Source organism: Bos indicus x Bos taurus, chromosome 6, assembly GCF_003369695.1.
Source record: "Bos indicus x Bos taurus breed Angus x Brahman F1 hybrid chromosome 6, Bos_hybrid_MaternalHap_v2.0, whole genome shotgun sequence".
Lineage (NCBI taxonomy): Eukaryota > Metazoa > Chordata > Mammalia > Artiodactyla > Bovidae > Bos > Bos indicus x Bos taurus.
The window spans coordinates 31,382,494-31,404,415 of NC_040081.1; the positions used below are offsets into that span (position 1 = coordinate 31,382,494).

General features: G+C 36.0%; 1 protein-coding gene across 3 annotated transcripts in view; it reads right to left on the reverse strand.

The window, feature by feature from the left end:
- The window catches only part of GRID2 (glutamate ionotropic receptor delta type subunit 2), a 1,644,075-nt gene that overhangs the window by 419,804 nt on the left and 1,202,349 nt on the right, over positions 1-21,922 (reverse strand). For all 3 annotated transcript variants that reach the window (XM_027544060.1, XM_027544061.1, XM_027544059.1), the window contains exon 9: positions 13,407-13,508. In XM_027544060.1, the coding sequence (XP_027399861.1) occupies positions 13,407-13,508 (102 nt within the window). The remainder of the gene's footprint in view (positions 1-13,406; positions 13,509-21,922) is intronic.

The window sequence follows — 21,922 nt, forward strand, 5'->3', positions numbered from 1 at the left end:
TTGTTAAGTCATTGTCATGCATCAATTCTCATGATAATTTTATTCACTCAGCATTGAAGTGAATACATATTTCAGTGTGGCTATGAATTATATTGTTTGCCTCAGCCAGTCTTCCTCAAGTGTCTGTTTATAAAAATTGCATTCTCCCCTTTTCTCTCACATGAGCTGGGTATAAGCAGCAGAAGAGATAACAAAATATGTATACCATAAATATCTATGTCTACTGATTATACTGCTTCACTAATAAAAATGAGATCCATTTTATCTTACCTTACAGCTAGATCAGGATTTCAACCATGGTGTATTTAAATAGTTAATGAATATTATCTAAATTATATAATGCTAACCTTATTCTCACAGAAAATTTCTAATTAAATTGTCTCTAAAGGAGCTCTTAATAAAAAAGGAAACCTAACACACAGGCTGCTGGAATGGTCTGCATTTCAATTTCATTTGCTTCAGGTGATACTGCAGCTCACTTATAGAGTAATTTAAATTCTTGATATCTGCATACTTTTGTGTATATTCTTTACATTGTTGAATATTCCTTCCCTTTTCACTATACCATGTTAGTCCCTGCCAATGTTTCAGAACTAATTTGTGTCATTCTTTAAGCCTTTTCCACTGCACTACCCACGTGATAGATACTTCTTTTATGTGCTCTTTTAACGCTGTGCATAATAAGAACTAACACCTAGATACAGCACTTCCTACGTGCCAGGCTCTACTCAAAGACGTGCTTTGTTCTTTCATATATTAGTTCCTTTAGTTTTCTTAACAGCTCTGTGACATAGATAATGTTACCTGCATTTTAAAGATGAAGAAATAGAATCATAAAGATTTTGGGATGGTCATGTACACACTGCTACATTTAAAATGGATAACCAACAAGGAACTACGGTATAGCACATGGAACTCTGTTTCATGTTATGTGGCAGCCTAAGGAAATGGCAAAACACTCCAGTATCCTTGCCTGCCTTTTCATACTGTTCATGGGGTTCTCAAGGCAAGAATACTGAAGTGGTTTGCCAACAAAGGTCCGTCTAGTCAAGGCTATGGTTTTTCCAGTGGTTATGTATGGATGTGAGAGTTGGACTGTGAAGAAGGCTGAGCGCCGAAGAATTCATGCTTTTGAACTGTGGTGTTGGAGAAGACTCTTGAGAGTCCCTTGGACTGCAAGGAGATCCAACCAGTCCATTCTGAAGGAGATCAGCCCTGGGATTTCTTTGGAAGGAATGATGCTAAAGCTGAAACTCCAGTACTTTGGCCACCTCATGTGAAGAGTTGACTCATTGGAAAAGACTCTGATGCTGGGAGGGATTGGGGGCAGGAGGAGAAGGGGACGACAGACAGTGAGATGGCTGGATGGCATCACTTACTCGATGGACATGAGTCTGAGTGAACTCTGGTAGTTGGTGACGGACAGGGAGGCCTGGCGTGCAGCAATTCATGGGGTCGCAAAGAGTCGGACACGACTGAGCGACTGATCTGATCTGATCTGTTCTGATCCTTGCCTGGAAAATCCCATGGACAGAGGAGCCTGGTGGGTTGCAGTCCACGGGTCGCAAACAGTCAGGCATGACTAAGCGACTAACACTAGATAGGGGAGTTTGGGAGAGAATGGATGCATGTATGTGTATGGTTGAGTCCCTTCGCTGTTCACTTGAAACTATCACAATATGGTTCATCAGCTATACCCCTCACCAAAATAAAAAGTTTCTTCAAAAAAAGTAAAACATCTTAAAAAAAAAGAAATAGAATCATAAAGAGTTTAAATACATTGCCTAAATTCACATATAGGAGACCTAGAGATTTAAATATAATCTGGTTCTGGAGTCTGTATTTTTAATAGCTTCATTGAAATATAACTCACATACATATAATTTATCCATTCAAAGTATACAGTTCAACAGCTTTACCACATTCACAGACTTATGCTACAATCATAGTAGTTTTAGAATATTACTCTATAAAGAAATCCAATTTCCTTTAGCCATCATTTCTCAATCCTGTAATCTCTCCCAGTCCTAGTTACTAGTCTACTTTCTGACCCTATACTCTTGCCTATTCCATATAAATGGAGTCATATAACATGTGACCTACTGTGACTGGCTTTTAACTAGCATATTTTCAAGGTTCGTCCAGGCACCGTGTTATCAGTGCCTCATTACATTTTACTGCCACGATGTTTCGTTTTATGGGCATACCACTCTTCTTCCATTCATCAATTGATACACCTTTTGGGTGTCTCCATTTTTTGTTATTGTAAATAAAGCTGTTATGAGACATATGTGTACAAGTTTTTGTGTGGACACACATTTTCATTTCTCCTGGAACATACCTAGAGTAGAATTTCTGAATCATCCACTAAGTTTGTGTTTAATCATTTAACAACCTGCTAGACTATTTTTCTGAAGCTCTTGTACTATTTCACATTCCCACCAGCAACATACAAATGTTTCATTTTTCCACAGCTCTGCCACACTTGTTTTTATCTGTCCTTTTGATTTACAGCCATTCTAGTGGGTGTAAGGACTTCCCTAGGGGCTCAGATAGTAAAGAATCTGCCTGCAATGAAGGAGACCTGGGTTCATTCCTTGGGTCAAGAAGTTCTCCTGGAAAAGAGAATTGCAACCCACTCTAGTATTCTGGACTGAGAAATCCCATGGACAGAAGAGTCTGGGCTACAGTCCATGGGGTCACAAAAGAGTCAGACACGACTGAGAGACTAAGCATGTATGCACACATGTATATAGTGCATGGTGTAAAGTGGTAGCACACTGTGATTGTTATTTGCACGTCTATGATGACAAATGGTGTTGAGAATCTTTTTATATGCTTATTGGTCATTTTTATACCTTTAAACCCACCCAGATCCTTTGCCCATTTTTAATTGGTTTATTTTTTGCATGTTGTCATTCTTGAAACTTTATTCTTTTTATGTATTAAATACAAGTCTCTCATCAGACACATGATCTGCAAATATCTTATACCATGCTCTCGGTTGTCTTCTTATTTTTTTACATTCTATCGTTTGAGACATAAACATTTTTAATGTTAGTGAAATCTAATTTATCTATTTGTTGGTTGTTTATGTTGAGTGTTATATTTAAGAATCTACTGCTAAAATAAAGTCACAAAGATTTACATCTAATGTTTTCTTCTAAGAATTTTATAGTTTTAACTTATACATTTAAATTTATGATCTATTTTGAGTTGATTTTTGTATGCTATTTTAGGGAAGGATCTTGGTTTATTCTTTTGCACCTTTTGTATGTGGGTATCCGGTTGAAAAGACCACTATTCTTTCCTCCATTGAATGATCTTGACAATCTTGTTGAAAAATCAATTAACCATAGATATATGGATTAATTCTGGACACTCACTTCTGTTCTACTGATCTAAATGTCTATTCTTGAACTAGTTTGATTACTGTAGCTTTTTTAGTAAGTTTTGAAACTGAAAAGTGTGAGTGTTCCTATTGCTCTTTTTTGAGATTTTGTGGGTTTTGTGTTTGTTTTCTCCCTATTCTGATTCTCTTTGCAGTTCCATGTGAATTTTAGGATCTGCTGGTCAGTTATGGCAAAAAAGAAAAAAGAGAAGACAGCTAGAATTTTGATAGAGATTTCATTGAATCTGTAGCTCTATTTGGAGAATATTGCCATCTTTACAATATTGAGTTTTCCAATCCATGACTATATGCTATCTCTCCATATTTTTAGGATGTTTTAATTTCTTTCAAAGAATGTTTTGTAGCATTTAGTGTACAAATATTGCAGTTGTTCTGTTTATTCTTTTATTTTATTCTTCTGATATATTTAAATGAAAATAACTTTATTAATTTCTTTTTTGTAATCTTCATTGTTAGTGCACAAAAATACAATTGATCTTTGTAAAGTGTTTACACTTCAGAGAAGTTGAAGTCTTTTATTAACTCTAATTGTGTATGTGTGTATTTACTCTTTAGGATTTTCTATTTGCAAGACCATGCCATCTGTAAATACAGAAAGTTTTACTTTTTCCTTTCTAATTTCATTCCTTTTACTTAGTTTCCTTGCCTAATTGGGGTGGCTAGAACCTCCAGCACGATGTTGAACAGAATTAGTGAGAACTTTAGGGATTTAGAGGGGTTTTTCAGCATTTCACCATTAAAATGATACTCTTTATTACTTCAGAAAATTCCTTCTCTTTTATTATGATTGTCAACTTTTTTTTTTTTTAATTGGGAAAGAGTGCTAGATTTTATTAAATGGCTTACATATGTTGAGATGATTATGTGGGTTTATCCCTTTATTAATATGGGATATGATGTTGGTTTTCATAAACTGAGCCAACCTTGTACTCGTGGAATTAACTTCATTTGTTTATGGTGTATAATCCTTTTTATATATTGTTGGATTCAGTTTTCCAGCATTCTGTTGAGGATGCTTGTGTTTGTATTCAAATGTATCATAGTCATTGAAGTCATTAAGTGATAAACTCCACCAATTATTGGTTGATTGCCTTACTGTTTTCAGCAATTCCTTGGATTTGCTCAGTAGTTTGAAGAAACTAAATTTTGGTAGGGGTCATATTTGAAGTCGGGTTTTAAAATTTATTCTGACCTCAGGAGGGATATTCTTAGTTATCTTTTTTTCTGGCTTTTCCTGGTAAACTAGCTAGCTTATGATTCAGCTTATCGTTTTTAATTAAGAGGAGCCAAAGGCTTGAAATTCCCCATGCTCTGTTTCAAATAATTGGAGAGTGCTTAAGCATTCTCTTTTGTTATGGACTGCCTCTCCCCTGGACAAAGTCTTTGCTACAACTCTGGGTACTGAGTTAAGTGGCAGCCTCTGGCCTTCTCCACTTACCTCAGTTGGCATAGAACCCCTGCCTTGTAACAAGGTGGAGTGATGGAAACCAAAGCCCCAGTACTCTAAGTCTGTTACACCTGGGATAGAGACTGCCTTCTATGTGTCACAGTTAGGTGGAGAAAGGGAGCCCACAAATTCTTGGTCACACTCACCAGGAATTTAACCTTTTCAGATAAGATTGGGTGCATTCAGGGTGGTATGGCTGTAAGACTTAACCTTTTCAAATTACATTTAGATTGTGTGGAAAATGTTAGCAGCCTCCAGGAGAGATAACCCTTCACTGGAAACTTTTAAGGGAGATGAAGCCCTGTCTTCTTGGCCAAATTGGCTTGGAGTGGAGCTTCCATAAAGCTGAGTAAGGCAGTGAGTCAGTGGGAAAGTAAGGCAGTGGAAGGGGAAAGAGAAGGATGAGGTTGAGATGCTAGAGCCTCCTGTTGTTTTTACTGACTTTCTGTACATTTTCTTGAGTGTTACTTCATTTTTTGTATGCCCTTAGGAAATTTACAGAGATTTTAAATGGCTTCTATTTATTTACTTACTTATTTAGTCAGTCAGTCAGCTTTTTGTGGTGCTTACTTTGCTGAAGAGTGGGTCTATGAATCTTCTCAGCCTGCCACCTCAGAAGTGGAATTCCTACAAGGACAGTGTTCTTAACCACCGTGCTTATTGTACTTTCAGTGTAGTAGTTATTACATGGCGCTTACCAAGTTTTATTGAGAGTTTTAGCTTAATTTATTTAAGACAGTATCCACAGGACATGTCCTCAGCCAGAGTTGTCATTTTTGTCTGGAGCTTTGAACCAAACTTTATTAACACTCAAAGGAGCCCTCTTCAGACACTGCTGTGGGCCCACTAAGAGATGGCCATCAAACTTCCTTCCCTTATCTGTGCCTGAAGGCCCACCCAGGAGAGCCTTTTGTCAAATTCACTCTTCCTGCTCCTAAATTTGCCTCTAGGTTCAGGTTGAGACTGAGGAAAGACAAAGGCTGAGACTCAGGAAAGCTTAAACCTCGGCGGGGGTTCAAAACGCTGAAGGTCTGCAAGTAGAAAAACCTTGGACAATGTCCTCGGCAAAAAACTAAGCAAAAGGACATTTCAGGGCTGTTCTTAGTGTGTTTTCTTAGTTTTATATTCATATACAGAAGCTATTTAAAGCTAGCCTAAAACCAAACATGATTCCTGAGACAATACACTTGACATACCAGACTTTCAGAAATTTGTATAGTTTATTATTTGGATTTTTAAAATATCAGATATTTGTGTAATCTTGTCTCTAGGCAGCACCATCTTCACTAGGAGGAGAGTTGTGGTTTTTCTCATTAGCAGATTTTCAAAGGAAAGTAACAATAAATGGGATTAAAAGTCATGATTCTGCAGTTTATGTTTTCCTTGTCTAACTTAGGGTCCTTTAAATAATTTCCCATCAAAATCTAAAGATTGATGACACTGATTAATTATGTCTTCACGATCACTCATGCTCATTTTTTTCCTTTTCTGTAGTTAATTTACACATTATTGTTCCACTGCAGAGATAATAGCATCTTATATTTAGAAACACTCGGCACTTTACTAACTGCTTTCAGATAGTTTAAGGTATTTACACTCATAAAAAACCTGTGTGGCCAGTTTTTTGTTCCTTTTTTACAGACAGAAAAATTGAGGTTCAGAATAGCTTCCTGACTTCCATAAATTCAATGATTTATTAAATAGAAGAGGTAGAACTTGAATGGATATCTTTTGACTATAAACCTAGTACTCTGCAGGATATGCCCAATGGCTGTTAGTATGAGTGTGTTGGGAAGAGAAGAATAGGTGGAGGAAAAACAATGAAATATTACTCCAACAGGAAATCATATTGCATATTATTTACTATTTTGCTAAAAGGTACATTGAGAAGAAGCTAAGTACACTGATTCATCCTTAAGAAAGTGAAGTTGCTCAGTCGTGTCCAACTCTTTGTGACCCTGTGGACTGTAGCCTACCAGGCTCCTCTGTTTACGGGATTCTCCAGGCAAGAATACTGGAGTGGGTTGCCATTTCCTTCCCCAAGGGATATTTCCGACCCAGGGATCGAACTGGGGTCTCCTGCATTGGAGGCAGACGCTTTAACCTCTGAGCCACCAGGGAAGCCTTCATCCTTACACTGACATAATTCATGGGTACATTAGATATGAAGTATTATTTCACATGATAGCAAAAATATTGTGGAACAAAAGCCAAGCACTGAGTGCCTCTACGACCAAGATAATATGAAATTATTCTGTGATTTGTAACTTTTCATGGAACGTAAACTTGCTATTTAATAATGTGAATGAATGATTCTTGATGTTTTGAATTAAAACTTTTTACTTCTTTAACTTAAAAGCATGTATGTCATTTCCCAGTAACAACTATGTCAAAAGATTTAACAATGACATAATCCTTTGGCATTTCTTTTGGAACAGTCTTAGTAAGTAAAAATTAAAGAATGAGGAATCCTAAGACTACTTATTCAGGCATAGTCTTGTGTCCATTCCAGTTCCTATTTTTGTAATTACATATAGAGTTCTTAATTTCTTTTCTTTTTCCCTTTTTCCTTCCTTCCTTTCCTCTTTCCTTTCCCTCCCAACTCCACATACACACCCACAGGCTATCAGAATATCTTAATTTGTTCATTCAACAAATATTTATTGACCTGCTTCTATATACCTGACAATGTACATGAAAACAACTTGTGTTTTACTGGTATGTAGTCTAATTTCATTAGTCTAACACTAATGAAATTTTTACAAAATACAGAGTTACAAAGAGTTCTCAGTGACAGAACATAGTAAATGAACACTCGAATTGTTCCGTTAACTCCACAAAGCTGGTCCTTGATGTCACCGTTGAGATTCGGTCATAAACACTGTGACATTCGTTGTGTGCACCCTCCCTGCCTCCCTCTCTCATCATTCTTTCCCAGGCTCCTGCTAAATGCATTTAATGCCTTCACAAACAGATCCTATTTTCTGATAGAGAACTTACTAATGCTGATAAAATGGTTCCTGTGGAACTCCTCAAGAGCAGGAACTGTATATATATATATATATATATTTTTTTTTTTTTTTTTCTTCTTTGCCTCCCTGGGATTAGCACAGTGCTTAGCTTACAATAAATGCTCAGTGATAGTTATTGAGTCAAAGCTAATAGTTTAGGGTGTACCATGCAATACTCTTTTACCTTTTTCTGATCTCAGATAACATTTTCATTTTTAGAGGCAAATAAGGCCTGCTTAAAATAATTCCCAAGATGTTAGACTTATAACAAAATATTTTAGGAAAAGGAAAATTCTCTTAATATGATAGTTCAGTAGGTAGTTACCTGCTACACCCTCCTCATGGTGATTGTTTGGGAAAATTTACATGTTTCAACAGAGTTTGGACTTTGCTTTGTGTGGTGTTGTTTTAATATAAACTGCTTTGGTATATTTTCTATGTTTATATTTCTATGGGTCTAGTGATAGCTTTAGTTCAGATAGTAATTTTTTTCACTGCTGTTATTCTCCTATTTTTAAAAATTGGCTTCATTTCTTACTGTTATTTCTTTCCTTTAGGAGGTATTCTTTATTTAGTCTGTCTCTTTACCATGGCTTCATGCCCAGTTTTGTTAAATTTAAATTTCTAGGAATATCCATTAACTTAATTAATTTTGTAAAGATAGTGTCCACATTATTATTTAACCTAAAATGTTTTCAATTGTAAAATGAACAATTGTTTCACCTACCACTAATAAAGACAAAAAAATGCTACCAATTTTAATTGCAGGAAGACATCAACTGAAAGACTCATCCTGATTCAAAGATATTACAATATGAAAGACTATGTTTTTTAATTTATAAAATACAGAAAAAGCACCACCACAGCTCTAACACAAATTTCCAATCATATTTACATAAAGTTATACAATTATGTTTATGGTAGTTTTAGGCAAAATAGTATTGTGCTATATATTCAATGCAGAAAAAAGGCATTGCATTTTTTCAAAAATATTCTTAGAGCTTTCAATGTCCTGCTAGAATGAAACTCCCCAAAGTCAATATCTTTATCTATTTTGCATGTACCCCAAGCAACTAGAAGAGGACCCTAAACAGATACTTCTCAAATAAATTTATGAGTGAGTTTATGTTTCATTAGAGATGCCATATGTCTGTTTTAAGAAAACTAAATCAAGAAAAAAATTAGAGTTATTAATGAGTGATCTCCTTCTAAAGGCCAGTTTATGTTTTCCAGATATCTAGTACTTTTCCTTACAGAATAGCTTCTTAAATCTTCCATTTGTCACCAACTTCTTTCCATTTTATTTTCATAAGGATTCATAATTATTATGATGATACTTACAACTCAGTGATGTTTCCAATAACTTTTGTGAATAACCATGAAAAAACTGTATGGCATAATTGGTCACTTATGGCTATCCATAGTTGTACAACTTATGAAATGAAAAGGAAAAAATAATCCTAATAAATGCCTCATATTAAGACAGTTGGTCCACTTGGTAAGCAGTAGAGATCAGTGGACCAAATATGGAAACAGAGTTTGGCAGAGGGAGATTTATTCACATTCTTTCTTTTCCTCCATTTCTAAGAAACTTATATGGCTTTGGTGATGGCTAAAAATAAAGTTATCCTTATGCGATGCCATTTTTAAAAAATGTTTTTAAATTATGAATTCAATAGCATCTGTAATCTCAATAGTTACATTTAAATTAAACCTAACATGAATTTATTTTTATTCCAAAGACAGAATGTCAGAGAGGCTAAAGACATAGCCACTGGGATCAGGATCTTGGGTTCAAGTTTGGGCTTGAAACTCATCTCTGACTCTTGTTAGTTATTATGGACATGGAAATTTAGTTAATTCTTTTGAGCTCTGTTTTCATCCTTAAATGTAATTAGCACATATCTTATAGAGTTTTTTTAAGAATTAAATTAGTTAACACACATAAAGTTCTTAACAGGTCAGACCAAATAACAGATACTGAAGATGTTTTTTCCTTGTTTGCCCTCGAGTCCCTCACGGCCCCACACTGTGACCTAAGAAGAAGACCTTCCTGGTCTTCTAACATTACTTGGGCTCCCTTGCCCTCTGCTTCTGGTTGGATTTGTAATTGGAAATGATGGAAGTAGATGGAAAGATAGGAGGAATGACTTTAGAGCACCCGCCTCTCCATTTCTTCGCTGCCTGAATGTGATTTGAGTGCTTCTCCTCCAACCTCTTCCCACAGCCAAGGCCACCACTTCTAAGATGCGGTTTCTGTTCCACGGCTCTAGCTTTGCTAGACTCTCTCCCCCATCACATCAGTCTTTAGGGTTTCTGCACATCTAGGCCCTGACACTTCAACACCCTTGTTGATTTATTCAACTTTATTTACATTATTTGTTAATAATCCCTTCATTTAATTCTCTTTACTTAACCATTTGAGTCCCATTCACTTGCCCCTGGCATCATAAACAATATGCTGCTGCTGCTAAGTCGCTTCAGTCGTGTCCGACTCTGTGCGACCCCATAGATGGCAGCCCCCCAGGTTCCCCCATCCCTGGGATTCTCCAGGCAAGAACACTGGAGTGGGTTGCCATTTCCTTTTCCAATGCATGAAAGTGAAAAGTGAAAGTGAAGTCGTGTCTGACTCTTAGCGACCCCATGGATTGCAGCCCGCCAGGCTCCTCCGTCCAGGGGATTTTGCAGTCAAGAGTACTGGAGTTTATTTAGTTTAAGATAAATATTAGATTATTTTCTTCAAGTGTATGAAGTATCTTTAGTAGTGATGGGATTGGGAGTTTCAAAATTTAAACAAGAAAAATCAATTCTATTAACCTGTGTGTCTTTGATAACATTACTTTCCTAAGAAGTAAAGAATCTGTGGTGTGTGTGTGTGTGTGTATAACTGGGATTAGATTTTTGTTAGAATGGAATAAAGGCTAAGATACGTTCTCTCATGGCCTTTACACATGATCTCTCCCTCCTTTTTCTCTCTTTGGAAATGGCTAGTGGTAAATACTTGGAATACAAGGGGTTATTGTTTAGGTGACTAAATCAAGTCCAATATAGAATTCTGAGTTTCAGGTTTAGTTGACATCATGATTTTAAAGTCGCTGCATTGACTTAGGGAAGAGTGATTCTCAGTGATTCTCAGTGTTGGGTGGAAGAAGCTTGCAAGGTCATATAAGTAGGAGCTATACCTGGAAAGGGTCTTGTAGGAAATAAATAAGAAAGTCATGGCTGCTTTCAATTCAAATAGGAATTATAGGAAGAACCAGAAAGCCTGAAAAATTATTAAGTACAATGGCTGTATACCGAGGAAGTTTAACATGTGTAACAACCTTTTGCTCAACTGGGCACCCAACTCATAAATTCATATTGTACCACAGAAGACTTTAGGGAAACAGCCTTTCCATATCTCCTCTCACTAAGCACATTCAGGGTCAGGGCAGGGCTAAGCTTGAAGAAAACGGATCATTTACACGTCACGAAGGTGAGAATAGGGCACGAAGGTATTAACACTGTGTGAGGCAATACCATTTCACGCACAAAACAGCAATCATTTTTCTTGGCCTAGAAATGAATTGAAAATAATTGGCTCTATGAAGCTTTCCCAGTAAAACTCACTTTCATCTTATTCAGAGTTAAGCATTTCTACCTCTCAAGAAAATCCTATAGCTACTGCAATTCTCACACTTATCACAGTAGGAATAGAGGGAGTAAATATAATGTTAAGGAGGAAGAAGTTAAGAAATCTAGAGTCTGGCTTTTTGGATTTGAATCTCAATTCTCTCTGCTACTTACTATCTGTATAATCATCCACATTTTTTTCAACCTCTGTATGTCTCAGTTTCTTCAACCAGATTCTTGGGATCAGAATACTATTTATTTATTGGAAATAATATGAGGACTGAATAAGATCATACATGAAAACAACTCAGTAGAGTATCTGTACATAGTTAGTATTAAATAAATCTCAGCTGTTTCATTACATATGCACCTGCCAGCAAAAGTCTATGTGTAACTTGAGGCATAAATATGCACATAAGTATATGTGTCATTCATCTTATACCCATTACCAACTAACTCTATCATACAGTAAGTACTAGATACATATTTAATGAGTAAATGAGGCTAGCTTGCCTAAAAATATGTATGTCAAAGGCAAAAGCAAAGCACATATATTTTCTTTTATTGTGGTTTTCACTTGAGCTTCCATGTTAATCACTAGAGAAGAGACTATTATAGTTTATTATGCTTTAAATACCTTTTTAAAAAAATACTAGCACATCAGTGAAAATGCATATCTACACTTCTGAGTATGTACAGAAGCACCTGCACAATTAAGTTTTCAAGTACTCATAATATAATTATTTGCCAAACAATGAAAATCTTGTTAAAACCATAGCTAAAAATAAATTATAGGCACCAAAAGGGAAGATAGACTCATCGTCTAAATTTCTTTTTATAGAGAGTATCATAGATCCTTCTTATAGACAATGAAATTATGTTGAGTCTGCTTAATTTGTATTAAACAATGTGCAAAGGGCAGTCATCGCTGTTATAAATCCTGATAAATATTCAATTAGCATCAACACATCAAAAAAGACCACTTCTCATGTTTACAAATTCTGTAATTTTTTAGGCTATAAGAAAGAATTGTTCAAATTTAAAAACAAGTGGGCTTTTCTGAAGAAAACTGAAGTTAATAACTACGGGTTATCTTTTTGAAATGTATTATAAAGAAGCATGAGGTTAAACACATTGAGATAGGCAGGGAGAAGGCATGTCTTCATCCCCTATGGCTATTTAGACAGCACCAATTGGAGCATTTTGCTATTGAAGACTATTTCTATTAACATTTTATTTATATATCATGTGAGAAAATAATAATATATAGAATAAACAGTTACCATTTATTGTTTTTTCTACCAAATGGAATTATAATAAATGTTTCACATGTATAATCCCATGTAATAGCCACAGAATCACTGGATGATAAACTCAAAACAACAGAATCGGATCTGTCCATTTTAATTATTAGTGTCCCCAGGGATTAGTACTGAGCTTAAATACAGTTGACACTCGATAAATAACTACTAAACAATACGATGAGCTTCACTTTGAAGTAGGTCCTTCCCAGGAAAGCTAACGTTTCAGTGTTACTGAATGTACTGTATTTGATCAAATCCACCCTTGTTTGGCCTGGTTATCTTCATTTACATAGACCATCGGATTTCAGTGAGAGGATGCCTGAGAGAGAACTCCATCTTGTCATGTGTAGAAAACTATAGAAGGATAGAAATCTGGTCTAAGCTGTCTAAGTAAGTTATGAAATTAGCACTATAATTAAAGGAAAAGTATGTAAAAGCCTGATTCTGACACACATAAATCGAAGGCTGGAAAATATGATAATTACAAGTACCATACAATGCATAGTTAGGATTTTTTAAAAGCTCTTTTAATATTGTGACATCAGTTAATGAAACATAAAGAAATGAAGGATAAAATAACCTCCTGGAAGCCAAAACCACAAGGCTGAGATCAGACTTACCAGAACAGTCACCACACGTAGAACCACTCCACGCATGTTATTCTCCAGTTTCTTGTCAGTCAGGGACCCATTCAGCCCTGTGACAGGATTCCAGCACCCAAGCTGAAAGATAAAATAGCTTGGTCACTTTTCCGCCTGAGGAACAGTCCAATCACCTATATATAGACCTTTCAGAGAACTGCATGATAAATCTTGGAATAACATAACAGAAAGTGTCCTGTGCAGTTTTTGCTTTTTAATAGCAAATGAAGCAATCAAAAATGATATTTCCTGCTTTTAAATATCATATGGTATATGACAGTATCCAGAGGGCTTTAGGGGACTCACTGAAGACATATGACTTAATGAGGAGTTATAAATACACCAATAATTCAGTCCCAGTAATACACTAATTAGAAAAATAATAGCACATATAATTCTAGTATAATGCCTGTTCTAATGTATCAATTACTGCACAAGTTAGATTTTCTTAGTTTAAATGGTTTTAATTAGATCTTACATTGCTTTTATTGGGGAAAAAGCTGATTTTTAATGTGGTTAGAGGGGTCACAGTTTTTATTTGAGGAAAATAAAACACGTATAAGGCTTTGTTGTTTTCAAATATCCACAGTACATAAAACAATGTAATTTGCCTTTTTTGTCAGTGCTATCAATCTACATGGGAGATTTTGGCAGCAGTCTTTCCCTTAAAGTCTTGCAATGATTTACTGCTCTTTGCTCTCCAAAGTACTGGTGTAATTTTACATTCTCGTGTAGTTGTTATCTCTTGTAACATCCAAATCTGAGGGCTACCAGTCTAAAAACTACTGCCTATAAATTCCAACGGGATAAAAATGGATGACTCTCAATTCAGAAATAAGGAGGAAAGAGAGATGCTGTGATTTGAATTAGCAGATAACTGCTCAAGAAGCGAAGCTGCAGAGATTGTTGCAACACACATCTTGGGAAGATATACCATGCTATTAATTCTGATGCCAGCCCCAATGAGCCTTCCCATTTGGGAACTTATTCCATATTTTCAGGCTTTAAAAATGTAACAGAACTTTAGTCATGTTCAGAGACTGTTTTGATCAATTGAATGGTTTATAGGAGCACCTGGTTATTCGTGCTGCTTCCTGTTAAAGACTGTATTATGTCCTTGTATTGCATTTTGGGAGGGATTGGGGGCAGGAGGAAAAGGGGACGACAGAGGATGAGATGGCTGGATGGCATCACCGCCTCGATGGATGTGAGTTTGAGTGAACTCCGGGAGATGGTGATGGACAGGGAGGCCTGGCGTGCTGCGATTCATGGGGTCACAAAGAGTCGGACATGACTGAGCGACTGAACTGAACTGATTGCATTTTGTTTGAAGCTTCTGAAGTCATCAATATACCGGCAAGTCTTCCTCACAAATAAACAATTTAGGTGCTTCTTTTTAAGCTCCTCAAAAGGTGCTTAATTAAGAAAATTAAAATGTACACAATATATCTTAAGAGAACGGGTTGTCACATGTAAGCAAAAAGCCAGATTTTTCCATATTAAAATAATGTGGAAAAAGCTGCTAATTGTTGGTTTCAACTGTAAAAGCACATTAAATTCATACAATGATGTGTCATTTTTAGTTACATAAAAGTCTAATTAGAACTTAGATCCAATTAGCAAATCCAAATGTGTTGAAAGTCTAATTATCAGAGATATTGCAGTCCTCTTGCCAAATTTAAAACCTTATGAAATTTCTTTTGAGTTTTTGTTCTCTTCTGAGGTCAACCAGTCAATCCTCAATTATTTTCATTGATGTGCACTTTTTCTAATTACTTCTTCAAGAAGAGTTTAATTTCATAGACCATATAATATTGGTGGAAAAAGATCTAAAACAAAGTAAAAAGCTAAATTTCCAATGCTCTATCCACCTTTTACAATTACATTACCTAATTCTAAGTAAATGAATAGCTTTTAGAATGTCATCTTATTCATGACTAGTAGATCTCAACTGCCAAAGTAAACACAGGGTTTTTTTTTTTCTCCCTTGGAGTTATTTTTTAAGTTTGATGAACTTATTGTCAGTTTGCCTAAATAAATTACATTTGTTAGTGCCAACTTGAACACAGCATTTTGGTGTATTAACTAGTCAAAATATTTACTATTGGAATAACAACAAAACCTGATAAGCAGTTTGTTTCAATAATGCTCTGGACAAACAATTAAAAATATATAATTTCCAGCTTCTTCTTAATTATGTCTTCCTTTAAACAGAACTAAATGCAGTCAATGATTTAAAAATTCTAAAGTACTCTAGTAATGGGGGGTTTGAAATATTGATAATGAAATAGCATTTGGAGGAAGTAGAGGTGGTGGCTATATCTTATCTTCTGACCTTGGCAGTGACTTAAACATTATCTGTTTTATATATATACAAAACAGATATATATATAAATATATATACATATATATATATAATGTTTCTTTTCTCTCTCTCCTCTCTCTTTCACTTTTTTTTGTTTTTTTTACTCACACTGATTTCTTCCAGTGGCCATGCATGGCCACTAACCCCATCCTGCCTTTTGGAGAATTGCTTTCTTTTTTCATCCCTAGACAACTGCTTTCCCTTTTTCATCCCCCGACTTTTTTCATGACTCTGACTCTCTGGTTTAGCAATTGTTAATAATTGGTTGTTTGACCTGAGCCAATAAAAGCCCTCCCTTGGAGGTTTATTTTTAATATCAAGTGTGTGCATGGTGGGCAGATCAATAAGTTGATATGAAGTTTTTTTAATGTTTTGCCAGATTCTCTCATATATGCTACAGAACATATAATTTTCTCCTTTGCTTTATGAAGGTCTTTCACCTTTCTGTTTTCTTTCTTCTTTTTTGCCATCCTTCTAACATGTCTATGGATTATAGCACTTAGAAAGTTGAAAAGTTGTTCCTGTTCTTAATGAAAGCAGTCTAGATTTTAAGACTTAACTTTTTTTACTCAACTCAGGTATCCTTTCATATTCACCTGTTCTGATGCTTAATATTAGCTAAATGTTAGCTGTAGTCACCAAAAACTAGAGATGGAATTTTGACATAGAGAAATTCAGGATACAGACTCTCGGGAAAACTAGAAATAAAGAATATCACATATAAACACAGTCATAATAAAGAAATACTAATTTCTACATTGAATAGAACTTTTTTTAAAAACATTTTTTGTAATACTTTCTATGTGTCAGCCATGGTACTGGGGCTTTTCATATGTGTGAGTTCTTAGTCATTCAGTCGTGTGCAACTCTTTGGAACTCCATGGACTGTATCCCACCAGGCATCTCTGTTCATGGGATCTTTCAGGCAAGAATACTGGAGTGGGTTGCCATTTCCTTAGGCTGCCACATAGCATTAAGCAGAGTTCCATGTGCTATACAGTAGGTCCTTGTTGGTTATCCATTTTAAATATAGCAGTGTGTACATGACCATTCCAAACTCCTAATTGATATTTTGGCAATAAAATTTAAAAGGCAAATTATCACCATTATCATCATTTTTATAAAAATAATTATAACACATACATAGTGCACATGCATGAATGCTCAGTCACTCAGTCATGTTTGACTCTCTGCAACCCTATGGACTGTTAGCCCACCAGGCTCCTCTGTCCATGGGATTTTCCCAGCAAGAATACTGGAGCAGGTTACCATTTTCTTCTCTAGGGGATCTTCCTGATCCAGGGATGGAACCCAGGTCTCCTGAGTCTCCTGCATTGCAGGTGGATTCTTTACTGCTGAGCCACCAGGAAAGCCCCACGTAGTGCATAGTATGTACTAATCATCTGTAAAGTGAAATCGCTCAGTCATGTCCAACTCTTTGTGACCCCATGGACTGTAGACTATCAGGCTCCTCCATCCATGGGATTTTCCAGGCAAGAATACTGGAGTGTGTTGCCATTTCCTTCTCCAGGAGATCTTCCCAGCCCAGAGACTAAACTTGGGTCTCCTGCATTGTAGGCAGACGCTTTACTGTCTGAGCTACTAGGAGCTGTGCATATATTGATAACTTTATTTCGCAAAACCACCAAATGATGAAGGTATCAATATTACTCCATTATAATGAAAATGCTGATTTTATACATCTTTTTGAAGGATTACTCAAGGGTTGAGATTCCTTAATTTCTGTTCATACCCAAGAATCTCCCTGAGATTAACTTCAAGCTATTCTGTTTGATTATAAAAACTCCTTCCAATAATAGCCATAAAAATGGGTTAGGTTCGCATAGATCCAAACTGAATTTGTCTCTACAGTGGGTCATAGCCCTTGCAGCAGAGCAAGATTGACAGGAAAACTGTTAGATAAAATCTAGATTTTCACTCAGGTTTAAGTGTCAGACTTAACTAACAACTTCTCTGGTTCGTTGTTTGAAATGTTTTTAGCTTAACTTTGCTTCAGAGGTTGTTTTTGTCTGGTTGTGTTGTTTTTGTTTTAAACAATGAGACCAGAGACTAACAAAGATAATACACACAAAATTTCATACTATCTATTTGGCTGGGCATTTTCTAAGTAAAAATAATAAAAGTGGGCCCTGCAGCACATGAGATTTACAGAAAGTCGCACTGCTGATGGCAAAACAAGATGCATTATCTTCCATGGTCTGACCGTCTAGAGGACATTTAGAAGGGATTAAAAAATAAAGACCAATTCAATTTCCTTTCAATTACAGTATATAGATTTCCTATAGTGTTTTCTGGTGATTGCCTAAAGTCATTTTAAAATCTTAAAATGCTTAATGCTTTAATTATTTCCTTCACTGAAGCTTTAGCAATAACAACCTTGCAGCTTTCTGTTCAAATCAATGTAATATCTGTGTTCGACAAACTGGCTGATGTATGTGCATGAGCACAGTAGCATGCTCCTAACATCATGTACTGTGTCATTAGGAAATGACCAGGTTTCAGACATTTCCTCTTTCCCCTCAATGTTTCCACTTTTCATTTTTCCATGGGCTTTAAAGGGTGACATTTGACTTGGGCTTTACATCACTATTTTTCAGGCAGTGTTTCAATGTCAAAAAGAGCTGAACTGTTCAACTTCAATTTTACACTCACTAGTTTGTAGGCTTTAATAACAGGAGTGAAGAGAGCTCTTAATTGAATACCAAACAATTCCCTACATGTATTACACTGTATTCATAGGGAGCCAGCCCAGACAGGTTATAGCACCATAGCTTCAGCTTCAGGACACGAAATATCCACAGCACTGGGGACCTTGCACTCCCCAAAACTACATTTGCTTTCTCAGCCTTCAAAGGAAAAGAGGGAACAACAAAAGCTGGGCAAAGTGCCTGAAAGCTAGCCATTTAGAAATGCACAGCGTTATTCGGTAGGTATTATTTCTGTAATGGGATAGAAAGTGTAAGAAAAAAATACATATGGCAGGTTGACTCAGATACATGTTTTATAGAGTTAAATTGGAATTTTTTTTTGACATGCATAGAAATGCAGTGTGCCAGTAATCCTTCCAATGATACTTTTCTTTATGGTATTTCCACCTGTAAAATAGGTTCGATTTGTTAGACTTGCTCACTGGGGGATGATTACTTCCTCCTAAGATTTTATTCCTACAGCTTGGTCATTACCATGAAGTAAGAGTCATTCTTTAGATTACATGGAATAGCCTTAGCACTTGAGTTTCCTTCAGGAGAAAATGAAAAGTCAGAAAAAAAAAATTACCTGTTTCCACAGCTTATATCTCCCTGCCCACTGCTGAAGACAAAACCTTCTGGACTATTTAACAATGTACATGTACGACAAGACAAACTTGTTAACTGATTTCCATAAATTAAGAATATAAACATGGAATATAGATATTAAATATATACAGGAATTTATTTGTATATTTATATAAATACATATAAAATATAGTTCAAAAGTGTTTATGGCCGCATTATAACCACTTCCAGTCATCAGCTGGTATTTGACTGGTTTAATGATCTATATCTCTATCCGTTCAGTCGTGACCAACTCTTTGTGATCCCATGGACTGTATCCAGCCAGACTTCTCTGTCCATGAAATTCTCTAGACAAGAATACTGGAGTGGGTTGCCATTTCCTTCTCCAGGGATCTTCCCAACCTAGAGATTGCGTCTCCCGCATGGCAGGCAGATTCTTTACCGTCTGAGCCATCAGGGAAGACGGTTTAATGATGCTCTGCCATTGTTGTATGTTTTCCCTTCTTTTATAATTCTCAGTGTAAAATTACTATTACATAATATTTAGAGAAAATATCACATAGCAGTTAAGATCAGGAACTCTGGAACCAGACTGTGTTCAAGGACCTGCTCTGATAATTGCTGGGTGTGGCCATTGGGGCTCTGATCCCTCTCAAATAGGAAGAATAAAAATTACTTCCTCATAGGGCTGGTGGGACTATTAACTGACTTAACATATGTTAAACATTTAGAAATGTTCCTGGCACATAAAGACTAGAGAATTGTTCATTATTATTATTCCTATGTAATCAGCATGTTTTATTCCTCTCCCAGCCTTATCATCTGGAGTCACTCACTTGTTTCAGTGATGAAACTTACCTCAAAAGTGTGGTTCTCAACTTTGGCTGCACATTAGAATGATCTGAAAGCTTTATACAATTCTGATGTCCTGCCTAACCCCAGAACAATTAAATCCTAATTTCCACTACTCTAAAACTTGATCTAACATCCAGGGAATGCAATCCCATAAAATGGCTACTTAACCTTATTGACTAAAGGCATCCTTTTTACTGGCTTCCTTTGCAAAAGCTAACTAGTGACACTTTCTCAAATAAACAGGCTCTTTTATTTTTCTTGTTTTAAGTAGTACAGGAGACAATGAACTCTGAACCTGAATAACGCTTACCTTGTCTGCTGTTGTAGTCCTAGTCCTTATCATAGCTTTGGTGTGTTGGTACATGATTGGTCCTAATAGAGATCTGATAAATGAAATGCATATATTACAATTCCTGCTGTCCTCTTTATTATTCTACCTTTTGGGCTTTCCAGTTTGACATGAATAAAAACCAAAATATCCCCAATCTTATACTGTGTTCAACTATATAATATTATATCTCTGACAATTTTTGTGATTCTTCAGGACAATTGCTCCATACTAAAATTCAGTTAGCTCTCTTTTTCTTTATGATCAGAATTTTCTTCCAAATAACATTTTGGCACTTATTGATTATTATCTGATAAAAGCGGTTGGATTTCTTCTCTTTCATTCCATGCTACCTTGAGATATTTTAAAGGGGATCTTCATTTTAAAACCACATTAGGAGTGTCAATCTTTCCTATGTCTTCATCTTAATGATCTGCAGGTGCCCAATGCCTTCTACAATAGTGTTTTGTAAAACACTATTGTAGTTTTACAATTATTTATTGTAGTAAAACAATTATTTTTATAAAACTTGCATGATTTAATGTAAAGTTATTGCACTTTAGATCTTTGTTTCCAAACAACCAAAACCTTATGCCTAGATGTATCCTTATGCTCTACTGTCTCTTTAATATCTGTTTAGATATCTCAAAGGCACCTCAAATATCACAAGAGTAGGCTCATAAAATTCACCTTTACCAGTTCCACTAGCCAGCAACTAAGAAGTCAGTCTTATCATCTCTCAATACTTTATCCATTGCCAGTCTGCAATTTCAAGTCCTTAAAAAACAAAACAAAACTTTCAAACCCACTTCACTTCATCTCCTTACCACCATCCTAGTCCAAGCTAATTTTATAGCTTCTCTTTTACAATCTTTACACTGCAAACATAAACATACATTTTGATATGATGTCCTCTCCTATGATCTTTCTGTAGGTTTCTATGTTTCTCAAGACAAAGACTAAACTTCTAATACGACAAATCAAGACCTCTGTGATTTGTCACATTTTAGAGTCACAGTCTCAGGTCATGTCACATTCCCTCTCATTCTTTAGGCTCCAATCACTAGTCTTACTTCAAATTTCTTGAGTTAGACATAATCTTCTTGCCTTAAGGATTAACCACTTGAGAAGTTAAAAAAAAGTCCCAATGCCAAAGCCATATGCCATGTTAAATAAATCAGAAAGTGTTGAAAGCGTTAGTCACTCAGTCATGTCTGACTCTTTGTGACCCTGTGGACTGTAGTCCGCCAGGCTCCTCTGTCCATGGGGATTCTTCAGGCAAGAATACTGGAGTTGGTTGCCATGCTTTCCTCCTTCCTGACCCAGGGATTGAACCTGGGTCTCCCACATTGCAGGCAGATTCTCTGATATCCAAGCCACCAGGGAAGCCCCAAATCAAAAATTCTGGGCAATTTTCAGGTATCAGTATTTTTCAAAAATTTCTAAGATGATTCCAAAGTTTAGTCAAATTTGATAATCAATGGTTTTAAACAAACAGTCTTACTTGATTGGAAGAATCTTAGAAACCTGCCATTCTTCAGTGAATCACTGAATTCACTCTTACTCATCCTATAGACCTCAATGCAAACATCTACAGCCTGGGGGAAACCTTCCCTGACAATCTGATCCACCCCCCAGGCTAGCTCATGTC